Source organism: Hippichthys cyanospilos, chromosome 1 (genome assembly GCF_059441005.1).
Source record: "Hippichthys cyanospilos isolate Australia breed blue-spotted pipefish chromosome 1, RoL_Hcya_1.0, whole genome shotgun sequence".
NCBI classification, from domain to species: domain Eukaryota; kingdom Metazoa; phylum Chordata; class Actinopteri; order Syngnathiformes; family Syngnathidae; genus Hippichthys; species Hippichthys cyanospilos.
Window position 1 is genome coordinate 29,732,245 of NC_142369.1, and position 22,399 is coordinate 29,754,643.

At 41.3% G+C, this 22,399-nt stretch overlaps 2 protein-coding genes across 2 annotated transcripts; one reads left to right on the forward strand and one right to left on the reverse strand.

Annotated features, from left to right (window-relative positions):
* Window positions 1-275: 275 nt before the first annotated feature.
* On the reverse strand, window positions 276-6,986 carry ggt1a (gamma-glutamyltransferase 1a). Its single transcript, XM_088426926.1, has 12 exons — window positions 6,676-6,986; window positions 6,470-6,600; window positions 6,293-6,382; window positions 5,846-6,038; window positions 5,405-5,565; window positions 5,154-5,303; window positions 3,852-3,988; window positions 3,059-3,246; window positions 2,443-2,570; window positions 2,177-2,289; window positions 1,972-2,085; window positions 276-1,051 (listed from the first exon to the last, which is right to left on the reverse strand). Exons 1-12 carry the CDS (start codon window positions 6,840-6,842, stop codon window positions 905-907), a joined length of 1,719 nt encoding a protein of 572 aa, XP_088283052.1. The 5' UTR covers window positions 6,843-6,986; the 3' UTR covers window positions 276-904.
* Window positions 6,987-9,008: 2,022 nt separating this feature from the next.
* On the forward strand, window positions 9,009-21,627 carry lrrc75ba (leucine rich repeat containing 75Ba). Its single transcript, XM_088426937.1, has 4 exons — window positions 9,009-9,656; window positions 13,367-13,495; window positions 15,378-15,490; window positions 19,291-21,627. The coding sequence occupies exons 1-4, from the start codon at window positions 9,372-9,374 to the stop codon at window positions 19,892-19,894; spliced, it is 1,131 nt and encodes a 376-aa protein (XP_088283063.1). The 5' UTR covers window positions 9,009-9,371; the 3' UTR covers window positions 19,895-21,627.
* The last annotated feature ends 772 nt before the right edge of the window (window positions 21,628-22,399 follow it).

The window sequence follows — 22,399 nt, forward strand, 5'->3', positions numbered from 1 at the left end:
GTCAAAATTCCCCCCGGAATAGGATTAAGGTAGTGTATTTGGCTCAAGTCCTGCCTTCTTGTGAATTTACTCGTTTCTCCGGTCAGTTGCTGACATGAGAACACAACGATGCACGACTTTTGGGAAATTAACAGTTGCTCAGAGTTTCAACGAAGATACTGTGCAAAAGCAAGCCAGGAGATCAATAAGTACTCATCCAGAAAGGCCACTTTTCCAATATTTTTACTACTTTATTTATATTTGCTACATTAAACTTTAATGACAAACCCGGTCACAAACATAGCATAAAAGCAATGAATGTTTTAGAAAAATATATTTGCAGATGCTTTCAACATTACATGTACTTAACAGCAACTCTATATAAAAATTATAATTTACTGTAAAGAAATAAGTTAATGGTTGTTTTTGTGGCAAAGAAACAACATCATTGTTCATCTTCAGCAATCAGGATAACATTACAGATCAGAAGATATTGGAGGACATTTAACAGGCAAAGAACTGGAAGTTTTGTGAAGAGCAGCTGCATGCAAGTAGAACCGCTTGCTGTGTTAGATGGCTAAAAAGTAGTGTCAAAACACTTGTCCAACATTCATTGTCAGTTATATTTTCACCAACATTTCAACTAAGAAGGTGTATTTTACATTAATGCTGAATGTGTATTTTTTTTGGGAAACGTACGATACATTCCAAATAATGTAAGCTTTACTCAACATCCTTAAAAAAAATTAAAAACATCACCATATTCTCTCTTAAATACTGAATAACATAGGTGCAAGTTCAAAACAGACCTTTCACAACTGATGGAACGTCGTAAAAAAAATAACGGCAGCAATGCTGGATGTTTATAGTTTGTCTCTCAGAGGTACCCTGGCATGCATTTTTCTGAGCGGGGTCTGGAACCGCATTAATATCCGGCAGGGTATCCTCCTTTCCTGGGGTCCGATTCTGCGCAGAGATGCTTTCCCTGTCGCATCACCACCTGAACCACAGAATCTGGATTCCTTTGGAGCTGTGTTGCGTGGTTCTTCCAGATCAAGCCTTCTAGGATTCTCTGGTATAATCACACACACGCATAGATGCATGCCAGTCTTGTAGTGTGTGGTTTAGCAAGCAGTTGTTTATAGCACAATAAATAGTGCCATTGTAGGCCAGAGCAATCATCTTTCATTATTCTTTTGTTACTGTAGAGTGTATGCCACGTTAACCAAGTAGGTCTATGACATCTGAAACAGTCATAGTTTCCAATTTCTCTTACCGTATTTCTCCGTGTACAAGTCGACATCGTGCAAGTCAACCCCGCTCCCCTTTTTTTCCTTCAACTTGGGTGGATTTTATGAAAACGTGTGTATAAGTCTACCCCTGACTTTAGTGGTTACACATATCATTGCCGTTCAATTGAAATGCATGGTGTGTGTTATTAAAATGATGAAATTCCGCTACTTACTTACTAGACGCATTTCTTTATCGTATATTGAATAGCACACTTGCGTTTTTTGTTTTGTTTTTCGTTTTTGGCCATCACGCTCACATTTTTATCTTTGAACAGACAAGTCAAGCCGTCTTTTCCTTTTCATACTGTAATTGGCAAAGTCCGCTGGACAAATTATCCACGCATCCTTGTTGTGGACAACAAAGAGGCAATAAGGCGGCGCTTGAAGAAAGTGAATTTAAAAGTGCAAATGTGCTAAAATGAGTGCATACTACAGTATATTGAATTCGAGGTGTATGTAATTGTTTTAAGCCTTGTAAATGACATGATATTGCTAATTTTGTATTTGAATTAATGCTATTCAGACACAGATATGTGGAAAAAATTGATCTGATTCTGATGCAGGTATGTCGACCTCCCCGATACAGGAGTTGAAAATGAGGGGAAAAAACTAGACATACACGGAGAAATACAGTAATTTAATGAACGAGAAATTGTGCAAGAGACCAGGTGCCATTTTAGCATGTGTTATCTTTCCTCACCTTTTCAAAGTTCTGCTCCACAATTGTCAAGTTTGGATTGAGCTGATTGTGGACTCTCGGCTCCGTCACCGCTTTCCTCAGGTTGTACTTAAAAAACAAAGAGTTCAGAATGACCTGTTCACAGGACAAAAAGGAGCATGGACTGTCAGGAAACTACGTTAAAAGAATGAGCCCTCATCTTTGCGACGCATGGGTGCGGTCCTACCAAAGCAGTAGCTGTGGTAATTTTTGTGCCTCCAGACGCTCCCACAACCATTTTAACTCTTTTATCTTTATCAAAGATGATTGTGGGAGACATGGAAGAAAGAGGCCTTTTTCCTGCAACAGATGATCATAATGCAATATGGTGACTGATTTATTTCAGAACATCTCTCTCGGTTTTCCAAGGATGGCAAATGCGCAAAGAAACAAAAAAAGCACATGACAACCACGCGCATTTCCTGACAATTACTGATAGCGGACGGATCTCACCTGGTTGGATGAAGTTGTTGGGCGAGGGAGGGATACCAAAACCATTGGTTATATATGGAGAGCTGAAATCATCCATTTCATCGTTGAAGATGATTCCAGTTGATCGAGACATGACTTTGGAGCCGAAACTAGTTGCCCAAACAAGCATATCAATTTAGCAACAACATAGTTAAGACCCAACATTATTCATACTTTGGCCATTTTTTAAGCTAAAAATGACAAGCGTTATATTTTTTAAATGGCTATATTCATATAGTTTCACATTTTTACCAAACATATACCAAAATTGCTCATATCAATACTGAATGAATGCATATCTATGCTCTATGCAATTACTTTGAAAGTGCCAGATCGTTACGACGTAAGGATGCCAAAACAAACAAAATTGAACTCACAATATAAACTATCTCAGCTAAAGGCTAGACAAAAAAAGAAGACATTTAGTCAACACACATTCAATTTAACCTCCATTTGGCCAGTGTATGAAAAATGTATTTTTTTTTGCTGCATGCACTGTTTTGCAAATCTATGGCCACAGAAATACCCAGACTGACACTGTAGGTCAAACTGAAGTCAATGTTAGGATTGATTTTGCCAAGGCAGATAAGAACCCTACTAGAGATTAATGGTGCTGGTGACTGCCACGGCGCTTCCGTCTTCCGCTATCACCGACAGATGAGCTGTCCCGTGGTTGTCTGGTACAAAATAATCCGGCTCATAGTAAATGTCTGGATGAGTGGTGTCGTCTGTAATTTTCTTCCTTATGCCTTCAGCAAAGAAGGCCGATGTCATGTTTTGGATGAGCTGCAATGAGCCAAGACATTTGCAGTTTAAAGACTAAGAACACAAAATTGAAATGTTTTCTTCATACGTGATCGGCCGAAACAAAAACTATGTTTGTATCCAGGCCTTGATATTAAGACCTTCCACCGCACCAAATTGTGGGAAATGCTGCCATTCCCACCAGCAATATTTCTCAAACAGTATCCGAAATAATAAATCGATTGTAAAGTGGGACGACATTTCTCATGGGGCCTGCTTGCTTATTGGTTTGTTCTGGGGTTTTTTTTGGAGTGTTCTTTTCACAAACTGTTATTTTGTGAAAAGCACACGATAAAAATGGATAGGTCAAATTGACCCCAAAAATATCTAGTTGGTAGCTATGTGTGCCCAATCCTTTGCTTTAAACGACGATACGACTTGTTCATTTTGAGCAAGATAATACTATATGTAATGTTACAACAAGTTACAAAGTGTACTCTCCATAACCAATTTCATTTTTTTTTTATAACCAATTAAACGGCACCAACCGGGCTGGTCAAATTCCTAACAAGCTATTAGTCAGCGTAATTAAAATCATTGCGTAACCAATCGGTTTTTAAGAGTGCAGCAAAAGCATGAAAGCTTACATCTGTGATATTGAGAAATTGTGGATCCCCGAGTCTGCTCCTCTTGGCATAAGCAAAACGGAAAGCCTCTATGATGCGATGATACGTAAGGGTCTTCATCTCAGCTGTTGAAACGCTTGTGTCGGTGAAGTTGTAACCTGCAAAATATCAATGGGGCAAAAGTCCGTCCATCCAACCGTCATTATGCTTTATCTGGAGTCGGCTCACATGGGCAGCAGCCTCAGCAGGGAAGCCCAGACTTCCCTCCCAACTCCCAACTACTCCAGGAAGATCCTCTGGCAATCCCAGACCAGCCGAGACACATGTTCGCCCCAGCGTGTCCTGGGTGGTCCCCAGGGCCTCCATTTGATGGGAGGTGTCTGGAACACCTCACCAGGGAGGCGTCTGGGAACCATCCTAACCAGATGTCCGAACCGCCTCAACTGGCTCCTCTCAACACGGAAGAGCAGCAACTCGACACTGAGCCCTTCTCGGATGATCTCTAAGGGAGAGCCCAGACACCCGGCGGAGGAAACTCCTTTCGGCCGCTTGGATCCGGGATCTTGTTCACATCTTGTTCTTGTTCTCTTGGTCACAACCTACAGCTCGTGCCCTTAGGTGAGGCCAGGAACGTAGATCGACCGGTAAATATAGAGCGTCACCTTTCGGCTCAGCTATTTCTTTGCCAGGACAGACCGGTACAGAGTCTGCAGCGTAGCGGACGATCTACCCATCCACACGGCGAGCTCCCATTCCATCCTACTCTCACTCGTGAGCAAGAACAAGCGAGGACCATGTTTCTCAGATTTAGAGGTGCAGGTCAACAAAGCACATGTAGACCGGTTTGGTCAACCTCCCATGCACCCTCGGATCCTGCCGAGGATATAGAGCTTGGCCACAGTTCCATGGCAGGAACAAAAACCACATTGTTCCTCTTAAATCCGAGGTTCAACCTCCTGACAGAACCTCCTCTCCAGCACCCATAAATGTACTTTATCGGGGAGACTAGAAGGGTGACCCCTCTATTGTTAGAACACACCCTCTAGTCCCCCTTCTTAAAAAGAGAGACCACCCGGTGTGCCAATCTAGAGGCGCTGTCCCCGATGCCCATGCAATGTTGCAGGGGCTTGTCAGCCAAGACAGCCCTACAACATCCAGAGCCTTTAGGAACTCCAGGCAGATCTCATCCACCCCCAGGGCCTTGCCACCAAGGAGATTTTTGACCACCTCGGTGACATCAGCCTCATAGATAGGAGAGCCCGCAAACACAAGGATGGTTGACATCCTTCCCAATGCAGGTCTACACAAAACCAGGCGACTCACCATTGACTATGTTGAGAATGAGTGCCAACACCGGGCCACTTGAGGGTGCATCCGGAACATACACGGTGTATTCGCCAACACTCAGTTTTAGGGGATTTTCATTTAGTACTGGCTGGTACTCCAACAAATCATCCAAGGTGATAATCCCACCTACAACAATGATGGAAATTTCATTTGTTTTTTTGTTTAATTTTATTTTTTTTCTGTACATGCACATTGTTTTCCATTTTTAATAGTGTAATAAACAAGACCTGCTGCCTGGATGTCATCCACGAGTCTCTGCGCCATTGAGCCATTATAGAACACGTTTGGACCCTCTTCTGCTATTCTTTGGTATGTGTCTGCCAGCTTTGGGAATCTTACCATGTTATTTTCTCTGAGAATGTTTTTTTGTGAGTCGCAAAACACTTCACTGTAAGAAAACAGGAAAAAAAATGTTTTCACCATGCAGCGATGTCGTCGGATGAGTCAAACGAGGACTGATCCAACGGAATACATATATCGCGACTTGAATGAATAGAGAATCACTACCAAAGGGTTTTTCTTTTGCTCAGCATTTATTTAAATATCCAAATATGTCTATATCCCAAGCTACACAGTATTTTCTTTGGAAAGTTAAAAAGCAACGCAAATAGAATTTCAAAATTCGTGCTGCCACCTATTAAAATGCGTAGATGATGCTTTCTCCTCACCAAAGGTTAGGGTTTCCTTGAATGAAATCCTTGCTTTTAAAGATGGCATGAGCCAAGGCTTTTCCAATGGGGAAGCCTCCACGGGCCAAGGCGATGCTTGGCTCAAACAGCTCCTTCCACGGCAGCCTGCCATGTCTCTTGTGTGCCATCTCATAGCCGCGAATCTCCCCGGGGATGGCAATGGACAATCCGCCTGTCATGTGCAACCATTATCAGTCTTTTGAATATTACATGTCTATTCATATATAGTGTACTATACTACTGTATGCCTACAGTTACAAGACCAGCGATACTACTGCTACAACTCCAACTGTTATATCACATGCTGCGCATTTGAATAAGGCCAATACTATTCCAGTCATATTGAAATGGTACATAAAAGCTGCCTTGTGCCACCTTGTGTGGATTCTGCAAAAACTCAACTGTCTGCATTGGCTGGGATTTTACCTGTACGGGAAAGTTGTGTGTTGTTGCCAAACATATCCTCAGTGGCTTTCTTGGGTGCTGTCTCCCTTGCATCAATAGTTTCAACACTCCCTGTTGAATAGAAAATGTAAGGAAAGGAAGAGTTAGTTTTACTCATTAAACATCACTAAGGCAAAACAAGTAATGAGGAAGACCCACCTGAGGAAGCATTGTAGATGACAAAGAAGACTCCTCCTCCAATACCCATGCTGTGTGCATTAAAAAGGCCTACACAAAGCAAGGCAGCAATAGAGGCATCCACCGCTGAACCGTTCTTCTTTAAAATGTCCCTACAAACATTCAAGAAGTTCGTAGCATATGCACAGATCATTAATCGTGCATTAGATAAACAAACGCCTCCTTACCTTCCGATTTCCGAACACCTGCCAGCATCAGCAGCGACAGCGGCATTTAGGAACAAGTGGCCCGAAGGAGCTGTCATGTTTTTCTTCCCCATGCTCATGAAGAGCAACAGGCCGACAACAACCACCAGAAGGACCACCAGGCCAGCAATCAGAGGCTTTGCAACCATTTTCCTGCCGCGTGAATTCAACAATGTCCATTATGAGATATCTATATAGTTTCTATATGCTGTTCATTAGTGTCACAGGTAAGCTGATATCTATCCAAGATTACTTTTGGTGAAAAGTAACATGCTGCAACTACCTGTATTGATCAATCCCCCCCCACAATCTGAAGGTGTTGTTATAACTGGTGACCAAAGCCCCTTGCCAATTAAAATAATGTCATTCATGTTTTAAAATGGGAATTTTTCATAATTTTTTCCTAACCTCATGACTGGTATCTACAAAAAAAGATTAGAATATCACAATATCTATGTTTCAGTTTTAAACTATCTGACTGATTGACTCAATCCAAACCAAACGCCATTGTTTTGAACCAGCACAATGGGAGTGTACTTGATGCCGATCTCAAGGGATGTACAAGTGTACCCTCGGTTGTGGCCCCCGCAAGGATCGATGTCATCAGTACCAGTGATGCTAAAGTTTGTAAGTCAAAGTGAAAACACAGTAACTGGGATTTGAAGAGAGATGTGGGCCTTTGCCTGTGTTATTTCTTCAGCCAGCAGTGGCATGTTTGCAAGGTCACAATCTATTTCACTTATTCTACTCTCATCTCACACCAATTGATGTATGTTAGACTGCACCAGTCTTGCCGCTATTTGTTATTCAAGCTTCTCAACAGCATGCTCCCTTGTGTATTACCTCTTAATTCTCCGTCTGCTGTTCATGCTGCTGCAGCTGCTGGGCAAGACTAATAATGCTGCGGCTGCTGCTGCTGCTCCTGCTGTTGCTGCCTTGATTGCATCTAAATCTAATCACACTTGTCTTGTTCTGAATCTCCCAGGTTCAAAGTCCGCCACAGAAATGCCAATGATCATTTACAACAGAAGACTACATACAATTCACCATCTTTCATTACTTGGTAGCTCCTGCGACTCACCTCTCCCCTAATTTACAGGCTCTAGCTCACCCACTTATCAATCAATCAATTGATTGATTGACTTATAATAAGGACATGCATAATATACCGTAAAAACAATGGATGGATAGTGTAAGTTATTTTATATCCATATGTGATGAAGACTTTATTGTGTGTGGATGTAAATGTGGGTGAGAATGGTTGCTATATGTGTTGCAGTTGGCTGATGATCAGTAATCAATCTCTTGCTTTTGAGAATGGGCCCACCGTTCGGGACACTCACAAATTTCCTGTTGGCCACCGGACCTCTGTAGACATGGAAACCAATGGTTCACTGTGCTGCCTCACAAATATTTTCTGTCATTATTCTGAAACTGAGTGAGTCCTAGACAAGTAACTGGGCACCGTCGCATTGTATGTTTTTTGGTTTGTATTTTCTATTCTTACTTTAAAATAATTACATTTAGTTATTATCATTTTGTTTCTTGGTTTACTTTGTGTTAACTTACTCTGTTATTACATGACCAATTTCGCAAAATGCACAGCACTTTGTACACACCGATAGCTGTTTTAACCCTTGTGCAGTGTTTTGACCATTTTTCGGGCATTTTTTTCAACATCTTTCTTGCAGTATTTTAGACAAAGGATGGCACACACCTGGTAGTGTGCTAACTACGTGGTGCCATGAAATAAGATTTTTTTTTTTAAAGTTTCAGGCAGTTTGACGCACTTGTTTTTTTTTTCAGTTTTGGACTAAGCTGTAATCCATGAAAACGCTGTAAAAAATCATTAACAGTTGTTGAAAGATCTTTTATTTTGTTTTTTTCTTTTGTTAATGTTAAAAAGATGCAGGTTTCTGCATACTTATATAATTGCCATGGATAATAATCGTATTATTTATCTTATTGATATATATCGGCAGTTTGCATTAAAAAAAAGTTTACTGTTGATGATTGACCAGAACGAAACAAGTTATGGGACGCTTTGGTTTCTGTTTTTACCCTATGAACACGTAACCAAAAATGATCAAATGTCCTTTCTAAAACAAATGTCGGTGCCTAAATTGTCCTTCACTTGTAGAGCGACTGGCGTATCCAGTACTGGAATTATTTCAAATCAATTTAAACAAAATCCTTCTATTACTTGTCACTTTTATGCTTTCAAATTGCACTTCACGGAGGGGGGGGGGGGGGGGGGGGGGGGTCAGGCCAAGGAGGAGGGACGCGCAATGGGCTAGGCGTGCTGCGATTGGTCAGACGTTCCCCACGCTGCTCAAACCTAAACAGCAGCGTAAAAACAAGCAGGGACTGTTCGCGATAAAGGAGCCGTTGCATCGAGTCCTCGTCGTTATGGTCGCCACCATCACCTGAGCCCCGGGAAGGTTCGACACATCAGATTACAAATTAAGGAGAAATATACGTTGAATTCGAGTGAAGATCGAGGGGAAAGTTTTGTTGTGGTTGCACAGCGGATGCTTTAGTGGGGACCGGCGGTAGAGGCAGACAGCACGACGCCGTGTTCAGAAGTGGCTGGCCATGGGTCAGCTCTGCTGCTAATCCCGTCTAGCTCGGAACAACAACAACAACAAGGCAGCCCGCAACCCGCGCCACATATCGCCATGGGCTCCAGACTGAGCAGACAGAACAGCTTGGACAATGAGAATTTCTCCAAAAAGCGACGCAGGCTCCTCGATGTCGCGACGGAGGGCGACAGTCGAAGCGGCCGGGCAGGCGGGGACTTCCTGTTCGCCCTGATGCTGAAGACAGACAAACTGCCTGGGATGCTGCGTCGGAACAACCACAGCCCCTACGTGAGGCGGGTGGCGTGGATCAGGGAGATCCAGAAGCTGCTTCGCGATCGCAGGATGGAGCAGGCAACCGACGTGCTCAGATTACTGAGGAAGGTGAGATCAAACACATGGGAGACTCGCTGAGACATGTCAGACGGAACCTGCTGTTGTCCTGTCTTGGGCCCGTTATGGTACTGGTGCCATCCAAATGCAACAGATGGACACCAGACTGTCTGTCACTAGACCGTCTCGAATCTTGTCATTCCTGCTGTTGCGTTTGCTAGAACGACTATTGGTTTTACAATATAGTCTGACTGCATGCTCTGCGTAAATATTCACTAAGAATTTCATTATGTGCAAGATATGATTAAAGGGGAGATCAAATCGAAAACTATTTTTCGTTTTGCGTTCTATGTGGCCTCACTAGTCCAAAGATAACATTCTTTTGTGTTTCTGAAATATCAAGCAAAAAAATCCACTCTTTTTCATCTTATCTCAAGGAGTGGCCGTTTTCCACTTCTGTCGGGTGAAGATGGCATTACTCTCGCTCGGGGCTCAGTAATGATAAATTTGATAACTAAATTGATTTTATAACTAATCTATTTTCATGAACTATTAGCAACTTTAAAACATTTTTTCCACGCGCTCTTGACTGGAAGAAGCACCATATGTGCTCAATTACCGATCATTTGTTTTCTGGATTTGATCGTGACGCTCACAAGCTGAGCCATGATTGGTTGTTATCCAAGACCTGAGCACATGTGGTGTTGTTTTCAGTCAACAGCAAGTGAAAAAAATGTCTGAAATGTTTTGTGACAAACCATCTTTACGACTGCATCTTCGCACATAGCCACCTCCTGATGTGTTTGATGTTATAGAAAGTAGGCCAGTGACAGGGTGTGCTGTAGACACATGGTCCAAATGGCAGACACAGCATGTGACTCATCACAACGGTCACTTTCACTCCTGGTCAATTGTGTAGTGTTGATTTTATAAAGGAAAAGCTACACTCTGAATGAAAAATTACAACACGAGACCAGATGCTATTTTCAAATAAGGACGGGGCTTGTCTCCATAATTCCTCCGCTGTCCTCTTTTGGATTGTCCAGGGTTGTTTTTTTTTTTCGCCTTACCGAGTCTCGTTGGGCTTTTTCAGCAGACCTATTAGAGCAGACTTCAGCACTAGACGCTCCATAATGGCCCGCACCCTTTGAAAAGGTCACTGACAAGGAAATATGTAGCTGTATCTTCCCTGTTATACTGCTGTCCGCACTGATGTAGTGAAGTGAAATCATTGTAATTGATGGTGACATATCTTGTCCTCCGCCAAGTGTACAGTATTGTGCTTTGTACACCATCCATCAAAGTAACAATCACAAAAGAAAATTGTTTTTGGTCCCAGGACTTGATTTTTTTTTTATTTTTTTTTTTGCAATTTGATTCCAGGAACCTGAAGCAATGTTTTTTGGCCTTAACAATAAAATTATGGCTATTATTTTTTATTATCAATCAAATTTTATTTATATAGCCCTAAATCACCGAAGTCTCAAATAATATCATAATAATATCATCATTGCAGTTATAAATGGTTCGTGTATTTTTTTCTTTCTGTTTGTTTTGAAATCCTCATACTTTTATGTACAAGCAATTTTTTTTAGTGTCCCCACTTGATGACTGAATATGATTCTTTGATGGTGGCATGTTGAATTTGGGAGTTTGCATGTTCCCCCCATGCTCGTGTGGGAACTCCAGAGTTTTCCCTCATTCCAAAAATATGCATGTTAGGTAAATTAGACAATCTAAATTGTCTTTAGGTGTGATTGGGAGCGTGGATGGTTGTTCACACCCTTGTGCCCTGCAATTGGCATTTGTTTATGTTCAGTGTTCCTGGTTTGGTCTGTTGTATCAACTTAAATGTCACACAAAAACTGTGTCTCCCTCCTCTCACGCCGAACTCACCAATCAGAAGCAGCACGTGGCCGGTCAGGCAAACCAACACAAACCATAACAACATAGCTGGCGTGGCAAAACAATATCCTCCCATGATGCAAATCCTCTCCTCTGAAAAAACACCAGAAAATTTGCTTTGGTGTGTAGTACACTTTTGACAGAGGTCTTTACCCGCACACAGCGAACACTTGTCGCCAAGCGAGGCAAAAAATGAGATATCCAAACGCAAACAGCAACTCAGTGACATGGCAGGATGAGACAGACCAGCTACTTAAACAAGATGATGTCGTTGGGGCAGGAAATTTCGCACATATGGCACCCTGTAGATTTATGCAGTTAATATTTAATTGGTGTGTAACATCTCGAGATAGAAAAAGATCCCATCTTTGCTGCCAGAAGTTATCCCCCTCCCCCCTCCTCCCATCCACCCACCCACTTGGCTGGCCTATTTGGCTGGCAATCTGGAATTCCAGCCATATAGTTTTGTTTTCAGAGACCTGTTTTAAATAGCTATGAAATGGCTCCCAATAACTCCAAATCAAATGGAACCCTTGATGGCAAACAATGAGCTTTATCTGCACTTCCTACACTTCTGATAAGAGCCATTGTTAGAGACATTAGATATATGCTACTAATTAAATCCTTCAATTGTAGCAAGTAAACAAAATTACCATGTAATGATTAGAATATGGTAAGCAAGAGCACGGGTAAATACAATGCGCGAATCGTTTGTAACACATTCCTATTTGAGTCATCATTCGATTTTGAAATGAACTGCAGAGTGCCTGTTGAAAAAGAATTTAATCAGTGATGCATTGCTCAGCCCTTGCTCCGCTACTTTTTAAACATCGCTGGCTTCGACTGCAGTCATTGAAAACGGATTTATTCCATGTCTGGTCCCAAAACATCAATATCTATCAGCATACTGTTGTCAAATTCAGGAAAACTCTTTTGCACTTTCCTACAAAGTTTCTTGGTTTAAAGTGGTCTTTGTTCATGCCATTTTTTATTATCCATAACCTCTCTCCTTGTTCTGTCAGTGGAGCCTGCTGCCCTTGTTAAAAAGAGAGCCAGTAATTTGGAGCTGCCAGCATCCCGCTCAAGCTGTCTGTTGCAATCAATGGCCATCGCGCGGAGAAAAAAAACAAATGTGTGTGCGGGCGTGCATCTGTGTCTCTAAGGCTTACTTCTTATTAAAGTTGCATGCGCTGCCCAAGTGCTTGTCATTATAGTTTGCCTCATTAAAGCCGCTATGGTGGACTTGTTGATGAGGGCAGTTGCACAGTTGAAACGCTTAGTGACTGTTGCCTTTCTCAGTGCACGCTTGACGTCTTGCATTCCATTTATACTTCCAATCACGGGCTAACGATAAAGTCTCTATTTTTTGTCATTTTGGACAATTTTAATGCAATAAACCCAATAATCATTCATTTGAAAAGGATTGCGAATTTGCAGAGCTGTGCAAATTTTTCGCACAACGATAATGTATTCTGATATTAGTTTTAACATAAACTCGACATTCCTTGCTTGCACATAACTTGCTGAAATGCCGAAAAACACGTCTCGTAAACACCCACCCTGCATTCTGCCACTTGTGCAAAAACTCAATTGCACAATTTTGCTCATTTTCAAAACGGTGATTTTGATAATGAGGACTTAATTGAAATCTTTTGTTGATTCATTGCCCAGATTTTTACAAACTTTTTTTTTTTTAATGTGTAATCAATTCTAGTTTTCGGAGGATTGGTCAACTTTAGTGTATGTCCTCTATTTTAGGTGAACAATCATCCTGCTAAATTGTTATTGTTGAGTGTTGTGGCATTTTAAGCACGAGTTAGACTTTGGATTTCATTGATTATGCTGTTTTCTTTTAGGATCTGGGACTTGAAGGGACCTCGCTGAACGACATCTTATACAAGAACGCAGCGTTCCTCAATCTGGTGGATCCAATTTCGCACGAGCTGTTGCTGAGCTTGGCTCGAGAGATGCAGAATCCTAAGAAGGTCAGCTCTCGCCTTTCATGGCATCACGGCGGGGTTGCTCCATCTAAAAAGGAAGCCCGCTGTGACTGATGCCTGATTTTAGTTCTGATATATGGACAGTAGTGTATGGAAGGCAGATATGTATATACACACACAGGTTACGCCGTGTGTTTAGAAGTAACATTAGAAGACAATGTCCTGCTTAGTATGCAATGAATTACTGAGCCACTGGTCAAGAAAAAAAATCATCTTCCTGCATTTTCTTTTATCATTGATTGTGTTGAACATTTTACTTTGAAATTATGCATGCATACGAAGCCAAACAAAACAGCTTGAAAGATGGTTAAATTTAAAAAAATACAATTAAGTTTAAGTGGGAAAAAAATGAATTAAAAGGGGAATCAAGTGTTTATTTCAGTTTTCTTTAGTGCAATACATTGTCCTAATTTTAGTCACCTGATTTTGCTACTTTTCACATTAAAATATGCTTGGTTAAGTTAAACATCTTGGTGCTATACTATAGTGAAATATGTTTACAAGTACTTCTTTTTGTATTTGTAGTTTCATAGTATTAGTGCAATTCAGCACAGTGTTTCGTTTTTGCTTCCATTTTCACATGCACCAGATGCGTAAAGCGAAAGATTATAATTTAAGTCGCTCTATTGTTTCTAAACATGTCAGGATTTCTAGCACAAGATACAAAGTTTAATCAAATTCGAATGTACTATTATTTGAATTAATTCACTGACGGCCTAGTAAAAATGGATCCTTAATTGACTATCATCCTGAATTCAGTGAATGAATTCAATGTTATTCCACAAAATGGCAGATGAAATCAACTATTTATGGCAAGTAATTCATTTCATTTTTTCGATCGATGCCCGCGACATGCAAGTAAGTAGAATAATTAGATCATTCACTGCTAGCCCACAAAAAGAGCAATCTTTCATGTCTAGACCTATTAAAGAAGTCACGCTGAATTCGAAAGATGGTTAGTTTACTCATTCAACGCTAGAACGTATTTTCATATTTTTTTTTTTTTTTAAGAGCCCAGACATTCTATCCCAGATACTTAAGTATCGATTAAATACTTAAGTATCTGGAAATTGATGACCTTAATGCACTAAGGTATCGATACAATACTTAATTATCTGGGATTTAATGTCTGGACTCTTAAAAAATGTGAAAATACATTCCTTGCATTGAATGAGTTAAGAGCAGCAGCTCACATTTACATATGATCCGATTAGTCGACTAATCAGGACTACTATTGGTGCTAAGTCGACTAGCAAAGCAATTGCTGGTGGTAATCCCAGTCATGAGAATAAATAAAATTGCATCTTCAAGGTAGTGAATTTGACCATCTTTTAGTTTAGCTTTTTAGCTATCCCATCAGGACTGAATGGCCCAGTTTGTATTGTACTGGAACTGCAAAGTCATCCCCCCTCAAAAAAACGTTTGCTGATTTGTGCATCGCTGAAGATTGGGCATATGGGTGAAATACAAAATAAAGCAATTAAAAAAAAGAATAGGGGTGGGCCAAAAATCAAATTAGAATTTATTCTAAAATATCCCATGGTCCACAAGAATGTTTGTCTGCGTTTTTTTTTTTCTGTGGAAAAAGGCAGGTTCCTTATGATTCAAAGCATCATAAATGTTTTTTTTTTCTGTTTTGCAAAGCAGACAGAAGTAGCATGATGATTATTCGCACAGCTCTAGAGTGAAGCAGAAAACATTAATTGAATGGAATAAAATCCTTTTGAATGAAAAATTCTTTAAATGAAAATGGATTCCGAACGGAATTGTAGACCCAAAATGTAGAAGCTAAGGGAATCGTAAGACAGAGTCCCACCCTTAAACAACAACGCTTGATTTTGTAAGCTGTTTTCTACTTTGTCGACAGGATTCAGACACCATCAAGTCATCAGATAAAATTTGCAGACAGCTGATCTATCACCTGACCCCACATTCAAAATGGCTGAGGCAGAGCATGTCCCGACGGAAATCCCAGGCATGGTAAGCCCTTGTGTCCAGACAACCACTAATAATAACAGTCATAAATCTGCTGGCCAGCACAACACAGAGCAGGACACGACTCAGGCGAGCTTTAGAGATTTCCATCTCCATAGCTGACATTGAATTAGGACAGAACCGGCCACAGGCCGGCCTGATAGGGAAGCCATGGTAACCACAGCTGTCAATCATCTTTCCTTTTAAGTGCTTGATGACATGCATTGCTTGTCCATTGCCGCTGGCTTGTCTCGCTCTCTGTCGCTCTCTCTCTCTTGAGCTCTCTTCAAAAGTGGCCCTGCATCACATTTTCCATCTGTCTGATGCGGAGGGGGGGTCCGACATTTTCTCCTGCAGATCCTGAATACAAAATAAGCTTTCTTTGTGCATGTTTGGCTCCGGTATTTTACTCGTTCAAAAGCTACTGCTTGCTACTGTAAACACATTCGTTTTCTAAATAGGAGTTTTTTTGTCGTCGGAAATAAAGACAACATTTTGAGCCAGATGATCAACAGAGACGATCTGAGCCTCAGCAAGGTCGCTTCACTTTTGAGCTTTGCTGTTTGATTTATTCAACTCAGAGCACCAGTGCATTGGACACTGCAGCTTTTTTCAAAATTTCTTCAAAGTAGGATTGTTATGTTGCTATTATGGATCAGGCGTTAAATGTGCTGCATTCAGAATGGGCATAATAACTGATTGCTTAATTGATATATCATTGATAAGTTAGATTCTACTGATCTGAAATGTAGCGTTGCTTGGTTGCCAACAAAATAATAGGGACGACCTGGCTGCAACCAGCAGTGGTGTTTATCAGATATTTTGCAGCCTGAAGAACAACTCTGATGTCAGCTACTCTGTTAAATAGTCAAAACAAATTCATATATGAAAATTTAACCGTGTTTGTGTCAACCAAGGTTGTTACCTTCTTGGTTTCAAGAAAAGAACGAGCAGACTGACCCAACGTTTCAGTCCATCCTCATTCACATGCAAAGTTATTAAGCTAACATTTATTTTGTGTTAAGAATTCTTCAAGCACTTTAGTTTTTAATGTTCAGTTATAGCTTACTTTTAAAATGTCTGCTTTTATTTTGGAAGGCCGCACTATATTTGTGTTTCCTGTTACTTATGTTTCTCGATACTGATTGGTTGTTTTGCATCACGTTTCTTGTACCGTTGCACTGAACGCGTACTGTAGAAGTCGCCCTATCCACCCAATCACACATACGTCATTGACTGTAATTCAAATGCATCGCTTGTAACGCCGTCCTCGTAGTCGATCCGAACCAAGTATTTTTTTCATTTTCCCAAACCACAGAGAGCCGCAACATAAGGATGAAAGAGCCGCACGTGGCTCTGGAGCTGCACGTTGCTGACCCCTGCTCTAGGAGGTCTCATTAAGCATTCAGCTTCATACATAATGGAGGAATAGTGATCATTTTAATATCAGTTCAGTTTGCAAGAAAACAGTTGCATTATGCATCCGATTGTAGCTGACTATAACTGCTAATAATGGAGGAAGCTTTATCTTCTGAATCGAGAACAAACCTTGCATGGTTTCACTGTCACTCACAAATAATTAGTTTTTATCTTATTCGTTCTGCTAATTTTAGATTTTCTCTCACATTTTTTAAAAGAAAATGACAGATAGGTTTGATGTAAGCAGTGATCAGCACAGCCTTCTACCTCCAGAACAATGCAATTTAGTCATAGTAATTTTCTATTAAGGGGGAATTGGAGGATCTTTTTCTCAGCAGTTGTTTTGGGGGGGTTTTTGTTGTTTTTTTTTTACTGCTCAATTCCCTACAAGGAGCAGGATACTTGCATTTTAAAAGATGACTAAAAGCAGGTCAAAGCTTTAAAAAGGCTCTTCATATATAAATGTATTAATATGGACTTTGAGGATGGATTTCCTGTACTGCGAAGGACAATACAGAGGTTGTGAAGGCCAGGAATCAGATCTATTTAAACCCCAAAACACGTTTACGATATAGACCAAATCTCAGTTGTGGTCTCATGCAGTATAAAAATAGATGCTGGACCCTAGACTGTATCTACACACAGTAATTCAACCAAAATACTGCCTCTCAGGTGACAAATAAAGAGCCATGCATAAACTGATGTGAAAAATTCACATCTAAGGCTCAAATTTGAGACATTGTCACTTGTTTTGAAAGCTAACTTGTTGAAAGCTATATTACCAGTGGTTGCATATTAATTTTCCAAATTTCAACCATCCATCCATCAAATTTGTATACCCGCTTCTCCTCACTAGGGTCGCAGGCTTGCTGGTGCCTATCCCAGCCGACTTTGGGACACCCTAAACTGGTTGCACCTTAGGATCTTTCAGAATGTCCAATACACCTGCCATGCATGTTTTTGGAGGGCGGGGGGAAGCCGAGTGCCAGGAGGGAACCCATGCAGGCTCGAAGAGAGCATGCAGTTTCGACACGGGAAGTCTTCCGGCAGAAATCAAGGTGGATTTGAGCTCAGGTCCCTGAACTGTGAGGCGGACGTGCTCATCACTCTTCCACCAAACTGCCCCAAACGTCAACCAGACTAATTAAATTAAATTTAGTCACTGTCAGATTTGTTCAATCTCAGATACACATACTATGCTTTTATAACAGTTAATATTACAAATTGTGATTGATAATTTAAATCCCGTGTTGCCCATACTACATGGTAAATTATTACCATACAATGACGGTCGATCCTCACATAGTTACTAGAGGAAAAAAAAAATATTATGCAAGATAAATTTGAAAGCATGGTTATGTAATCAAGATGTTAAATAAATTACTTGAATTGACAGGTAGATTGCTGAGCAGCTGTAATTCTCTGATAGCGATTATGTCATGATTAATCTCACTTGAAAATCAGTTCAAACTCGTGTCCTTTCAATCCCTATGTGAGTGCATTATACCGTTATTTTTATGCCAGGTTTTGATCATTTTACCCCAGTCCAGACATGCAGGAACAATAAGACTTTTGTGCCTGAGTTTGCTGTCATGGCTATACATTGAGAGAAGGAAGTGGAAGAGCTTGTAATGCAACATTTGGATGGCATATAATAGTAGATATACCGCATTATGTGCTTAAAACGTTGAACTTGCATTGAACTGGCTTTTATGACATGTTTTTTTGGTATTTTGACATTGGCCCTTGCTTTCTTTGAACGTGAGTGAATCACACGGGGTACATTCGCAAAGCACTCCCTTGTCATTGTGGCCATGTATCTCTATAATGCATCGGAAGTGACACATACAGCAGCCCAGTGATTTATAAAGGTACCTGCCATTTTCATAATTTAAAAGATCAGTCAACCAGCTGAGCCGGTAGCAGCTCGAAAGTAGCACACACTCGCCACATTGAGAGGCCGTGAATGGAAGCGGCCATTTATCAAACTAAAATAGCATGTGTGCGCATGAAATAGCAATTGAAAAAAAATCCTACTCTGTGGCCAACAGCTAATTGATTAAGGCATCACAAATTAGTACACGTGTACGCCATATGCATTGCGTATTGTATCTTTCACTAGCTGCGTTAAAAAGACGAGTGGGCTCTTGGCTGGAGCGGATGTTTTGGCTCCTTTGTTTAGTCAGTGGCCATGCTGCAGCCTTAGTCAGCCTTTTGCCCCAAGCCTATCCTTTCACTCCCCGTTACACAACGCAGGAACACAACATGAAGCCAGGCCCATGTTTCCAGATCAGTGGTCCAACTAACACCCCATTTAGTTTGCGCCTTTTCAAGCTGCGTAACCCATGGATTTAATGATGTTCTTTCCATTCCTTTCCACAACACAGTCTCAAGACAACCCTCCAGAAGAAACTGTCCAATGACACGGTGGACTTGTCAGGCATTCCTCTGTCCAGCCGAGATATTCGTCAAGTGGCCTTCTACCTCCAGAACAATCGAGACAGTGTGGTGGCTGTTGATATCAGCTTCACAGAGCTCCAAGATGAAAACCTGAAGCTGCTCCTTCCTCTTCTCGCCTCACTACCCAAACTCAACACCCTCGCCCTCAATGGCAACCGTCTCACCCTGAGTATACTCAAAGACCTGACTGAGATGCTGAAAGACCCCAAGAAGTTCTCCAGCCTGGCCTGGATAGACCTTGGCAACAATGTGGATATTTTCACCATGCCTCAGCCGCTTCTGGTAGCTTTGCGCCGGCGCTGTAGCCTGAAGAGCAGTCTCCCGACCATCTACGAATACACAGAGGGTCAACCCTACAGCTATCGGTTGGAGACGTCTATCGAGGAACCCAGCCACTATGAGGAAGAAGAGGAAGAGGAAGGTGCAGAGGACGACACAGATGATATGGGTAACAAATATGAGCTGGAGCCTTGGGGTTTAGGTGAGAAGCAGCTCTCCAAAGACTTCACGCTTCACTACTGTGAGAGGTGATCGGGTGTTTCCCTCAGAGGCATTTGCAACTCTGGCTGAAACGTGATCACGCGGCAATCTCTTAACTTCCTTATCTCCACCAACCTCACACCTTACAACTCAGTCACCTTTTTGAGGCGCAAAGGATTTGCGTAACACTTGACCCAACACCTCGTAATACCAAGACGTCGCAGAATGGACCTGCGCTAGCTGGCAGTGGAGCTCGGGTCATCGCGGTGGACTTACTGTGTAGGTGGATGGTGCTCTTGGAAATAAGGAGCGGAGGACTGGATTCATTGGAAAAATGTCTCTTTCCCCCTCGTTCCCCTTAACTATATTTGTTTGATTGTAGCAGCAAAGAAGCCAATCCCGAGGAGATTCCAGTTAGTTGTTTGGCCGGAGGAGCAGACTTTGGGCCATATTTCAGGCGGAAGGCGAGCCCGCTTGGAAGCGGTGGATTCCCCACGCGTTTTCGACCAGGACTAAGACAATCTCCGGCAGGCAGAGCCTCGCTCCACATTGTGTGTTCTCTGTTAATCTCTCAACAAAAGCTATGACAGAAGTTCAACAGACTACGCGGCCGACGAACTGTCACGTGACTCTGGCAAAACTGCTAGGTCGAGAATTTTCTTCCCCCCTTTCCTAATGTCTGCTTGTGAATACCCATGCAGCCCCTTGCGTTTATGTAAACGAGGAGACAAAACCTGGCTCTATTCTGTTGTCCTGGCATTCTCTGTTTTTTTTTTTTTTTTTGAACTTCTAGTGAGTAAAGCAATCTTAGACGACAACTAGTGGGAATAAACAATAGTATGCGCGACTAGTTGTTCAAGTACTTGCTTAAATTCTTCACTCCCGTGGTCATCAATTGAGCATTTATTACACACAGTGCCCAAGCAGATACTGCTGTTGATTTTCTTTTTCTTGTCATTATGAGTTGTCTTGTACGCGTAGTTTTACACTACCCTTCTTGGTTGGCTGTATTTCAGTTTGGACAATGCCATGACTGTTACCTCGTGATGAGACTGACTTTTCGGGTCATGTCCTATGGAGTAGCACATAATGGTCAGGCAGACCAAAACAGTACAATGCACTTCACTGCACTTTCTGTTTGAATTTTTCCATATAGCGGTCGCTGTGAGTAATTGAAATCTAAATACACAACGCAGAGGCTGTCGTATTTATAATGCTGATCCAAATGGCTCATGATTGTTAGAAAGTTCCACAAAAAAATTGCTGCTCCATTCGAGTATGTACACACTAAATGTCTAAATGTGAAATATATCTAAATGTAATTGTTGGTCTCACTGAAATGTCTAATTATTGTATTCACTTGTGTTTCCAGTGTCTTGTCATATTCTGTGACTATATGGCTCCAACTTCATCAAACTGGCCTTCCCGCGTAGACAGAAAACAAAGTGTATGTGGCAAAGGGTATTACATTAGCAAATAATGTGATTTGTCAATACTTTGGGATGATGCGTTTTTTAAGTCGAAAGTTTTGTTTGAGTAAGGGAGAACACTGTCCATTTAGTTTGCCGTGTTTGTTTTGTGCCCGCAAACGACTCTTCCTTGTTGTGGTTTGTATTTTCCAAAGCCAAGCTCTACCAATCAAAGATTTGATCCAAACTTTGTATTTGATGTTTGGTCCTGTTTCCGATTTCAACTCAAGTATTCATTTATGTTGAGTCTGAAAATGTGTCATTGATTTTTGTGAAGTGGTTTTCTGGAAATAAAGAGCATTTCTGAGACAGCAACTATGGCTCATCTGTCCCTTTTGCGTCTTCACGCCTGCTGCCAATTTGCTGATCAACAGCTGCGGTCCTACCAATGATCCTCAGAAGGCAATCTTTTGTCCCTGTCAGACAGGGTAATGAGGCATTTTCAACAGGTGGATCCCATTAGGTCAAGAACAACACCCGCTGTGGTGCGGCAACATAAACATCCCCAAAAATGCATGCCCTTTTGGGTGCTCACCGAAATGGCGCCACGAAAAATATGAAAGCGTACGCCAAATTCAACTGACTTTGCTCATTTGCATGCCAAGCGTATTGCAGCTCAGACAGCGTGGCTGCAATCAGGCCAGCCTCCAGTTGAAAAATTGTAGTCAAGCAGCCAGGGAGGATGGGAGCCTTTTTGGATTAAAAAAATGCCCACAGAAGAATATTAAACACAAAGCGTTCCCGTTTTGGGGTTGCAGTAGCAATCGGTTCACAAAAATAAATCTTTAACTGAATTTGATATTTATTCCCCCAAAAAATCAACATAACGTGTCAGACCTGTTGTCAAAAAGAAAGAAATATCAACAAATATTTGTCCATTGAAAAATATTCAGCAGGAAGCGTCCTGTTTTGGGATTGCTATAGAATGGATAGAATACATTACTATAAAAATGAATCATTGACTCTTTTATTAATGTACAGTATTAATAAATAAGTCAATAAGTTGTCCCTCCCAAAAAATAATCAACAAAGTGTCAGACCTGTTCTCAAAAGAAATAATTGTAAATAAACATTCGTCCACAGAAAA

Excerpts from the sequence above, each read along its gene's own strand:
- ggt1a (XM_088426926.1), bottom strand. The coding sequence starts at position 6,842 with ATGGTTGCAAAGCCTCTGATTGCTGGCCTGGTGGTCCTTCTGGTGGTT. Across the intron at positions 6,383-6,469 it reads CATCTACAATGCTTCCTCAG|GGAGTGTTGAAACTATTGAT; the intron begins GTGGGTCTTCCT and ends TCTATTCAACAG. Across the intron at positions 5,566-5,845 it reads CAAGGAAACCCTAACCTTTG|TGAAGTGTTTTGCGACTCAC; the intron begins GTGAGGAGAAAG and ends GTTTTCTTACAG.
- lrrc75ba (XM_088426937.1), top strand. The coding sequence starts at position 9,372 with ATGGGCTCCAGACTGAGCAGACAGAACAGCTTGGACAATGAGAATTTC. Across the intron at positions 9,657-13,366 it reads TGCTCAGATTACTGAGGAAG|GATCTGGGACTTGAAGGGAC; the intron begins GTGAGATCAAAC and ends GTTTTCTTTTAG. Across the intron at positions 15,491-19,290 it reads CGACGGAAATCCCAGGCATG|TCTCAAGACAACCCTCCAGA; the intron begins GTAAGCCCTTGT and ends TCCACAACACAG.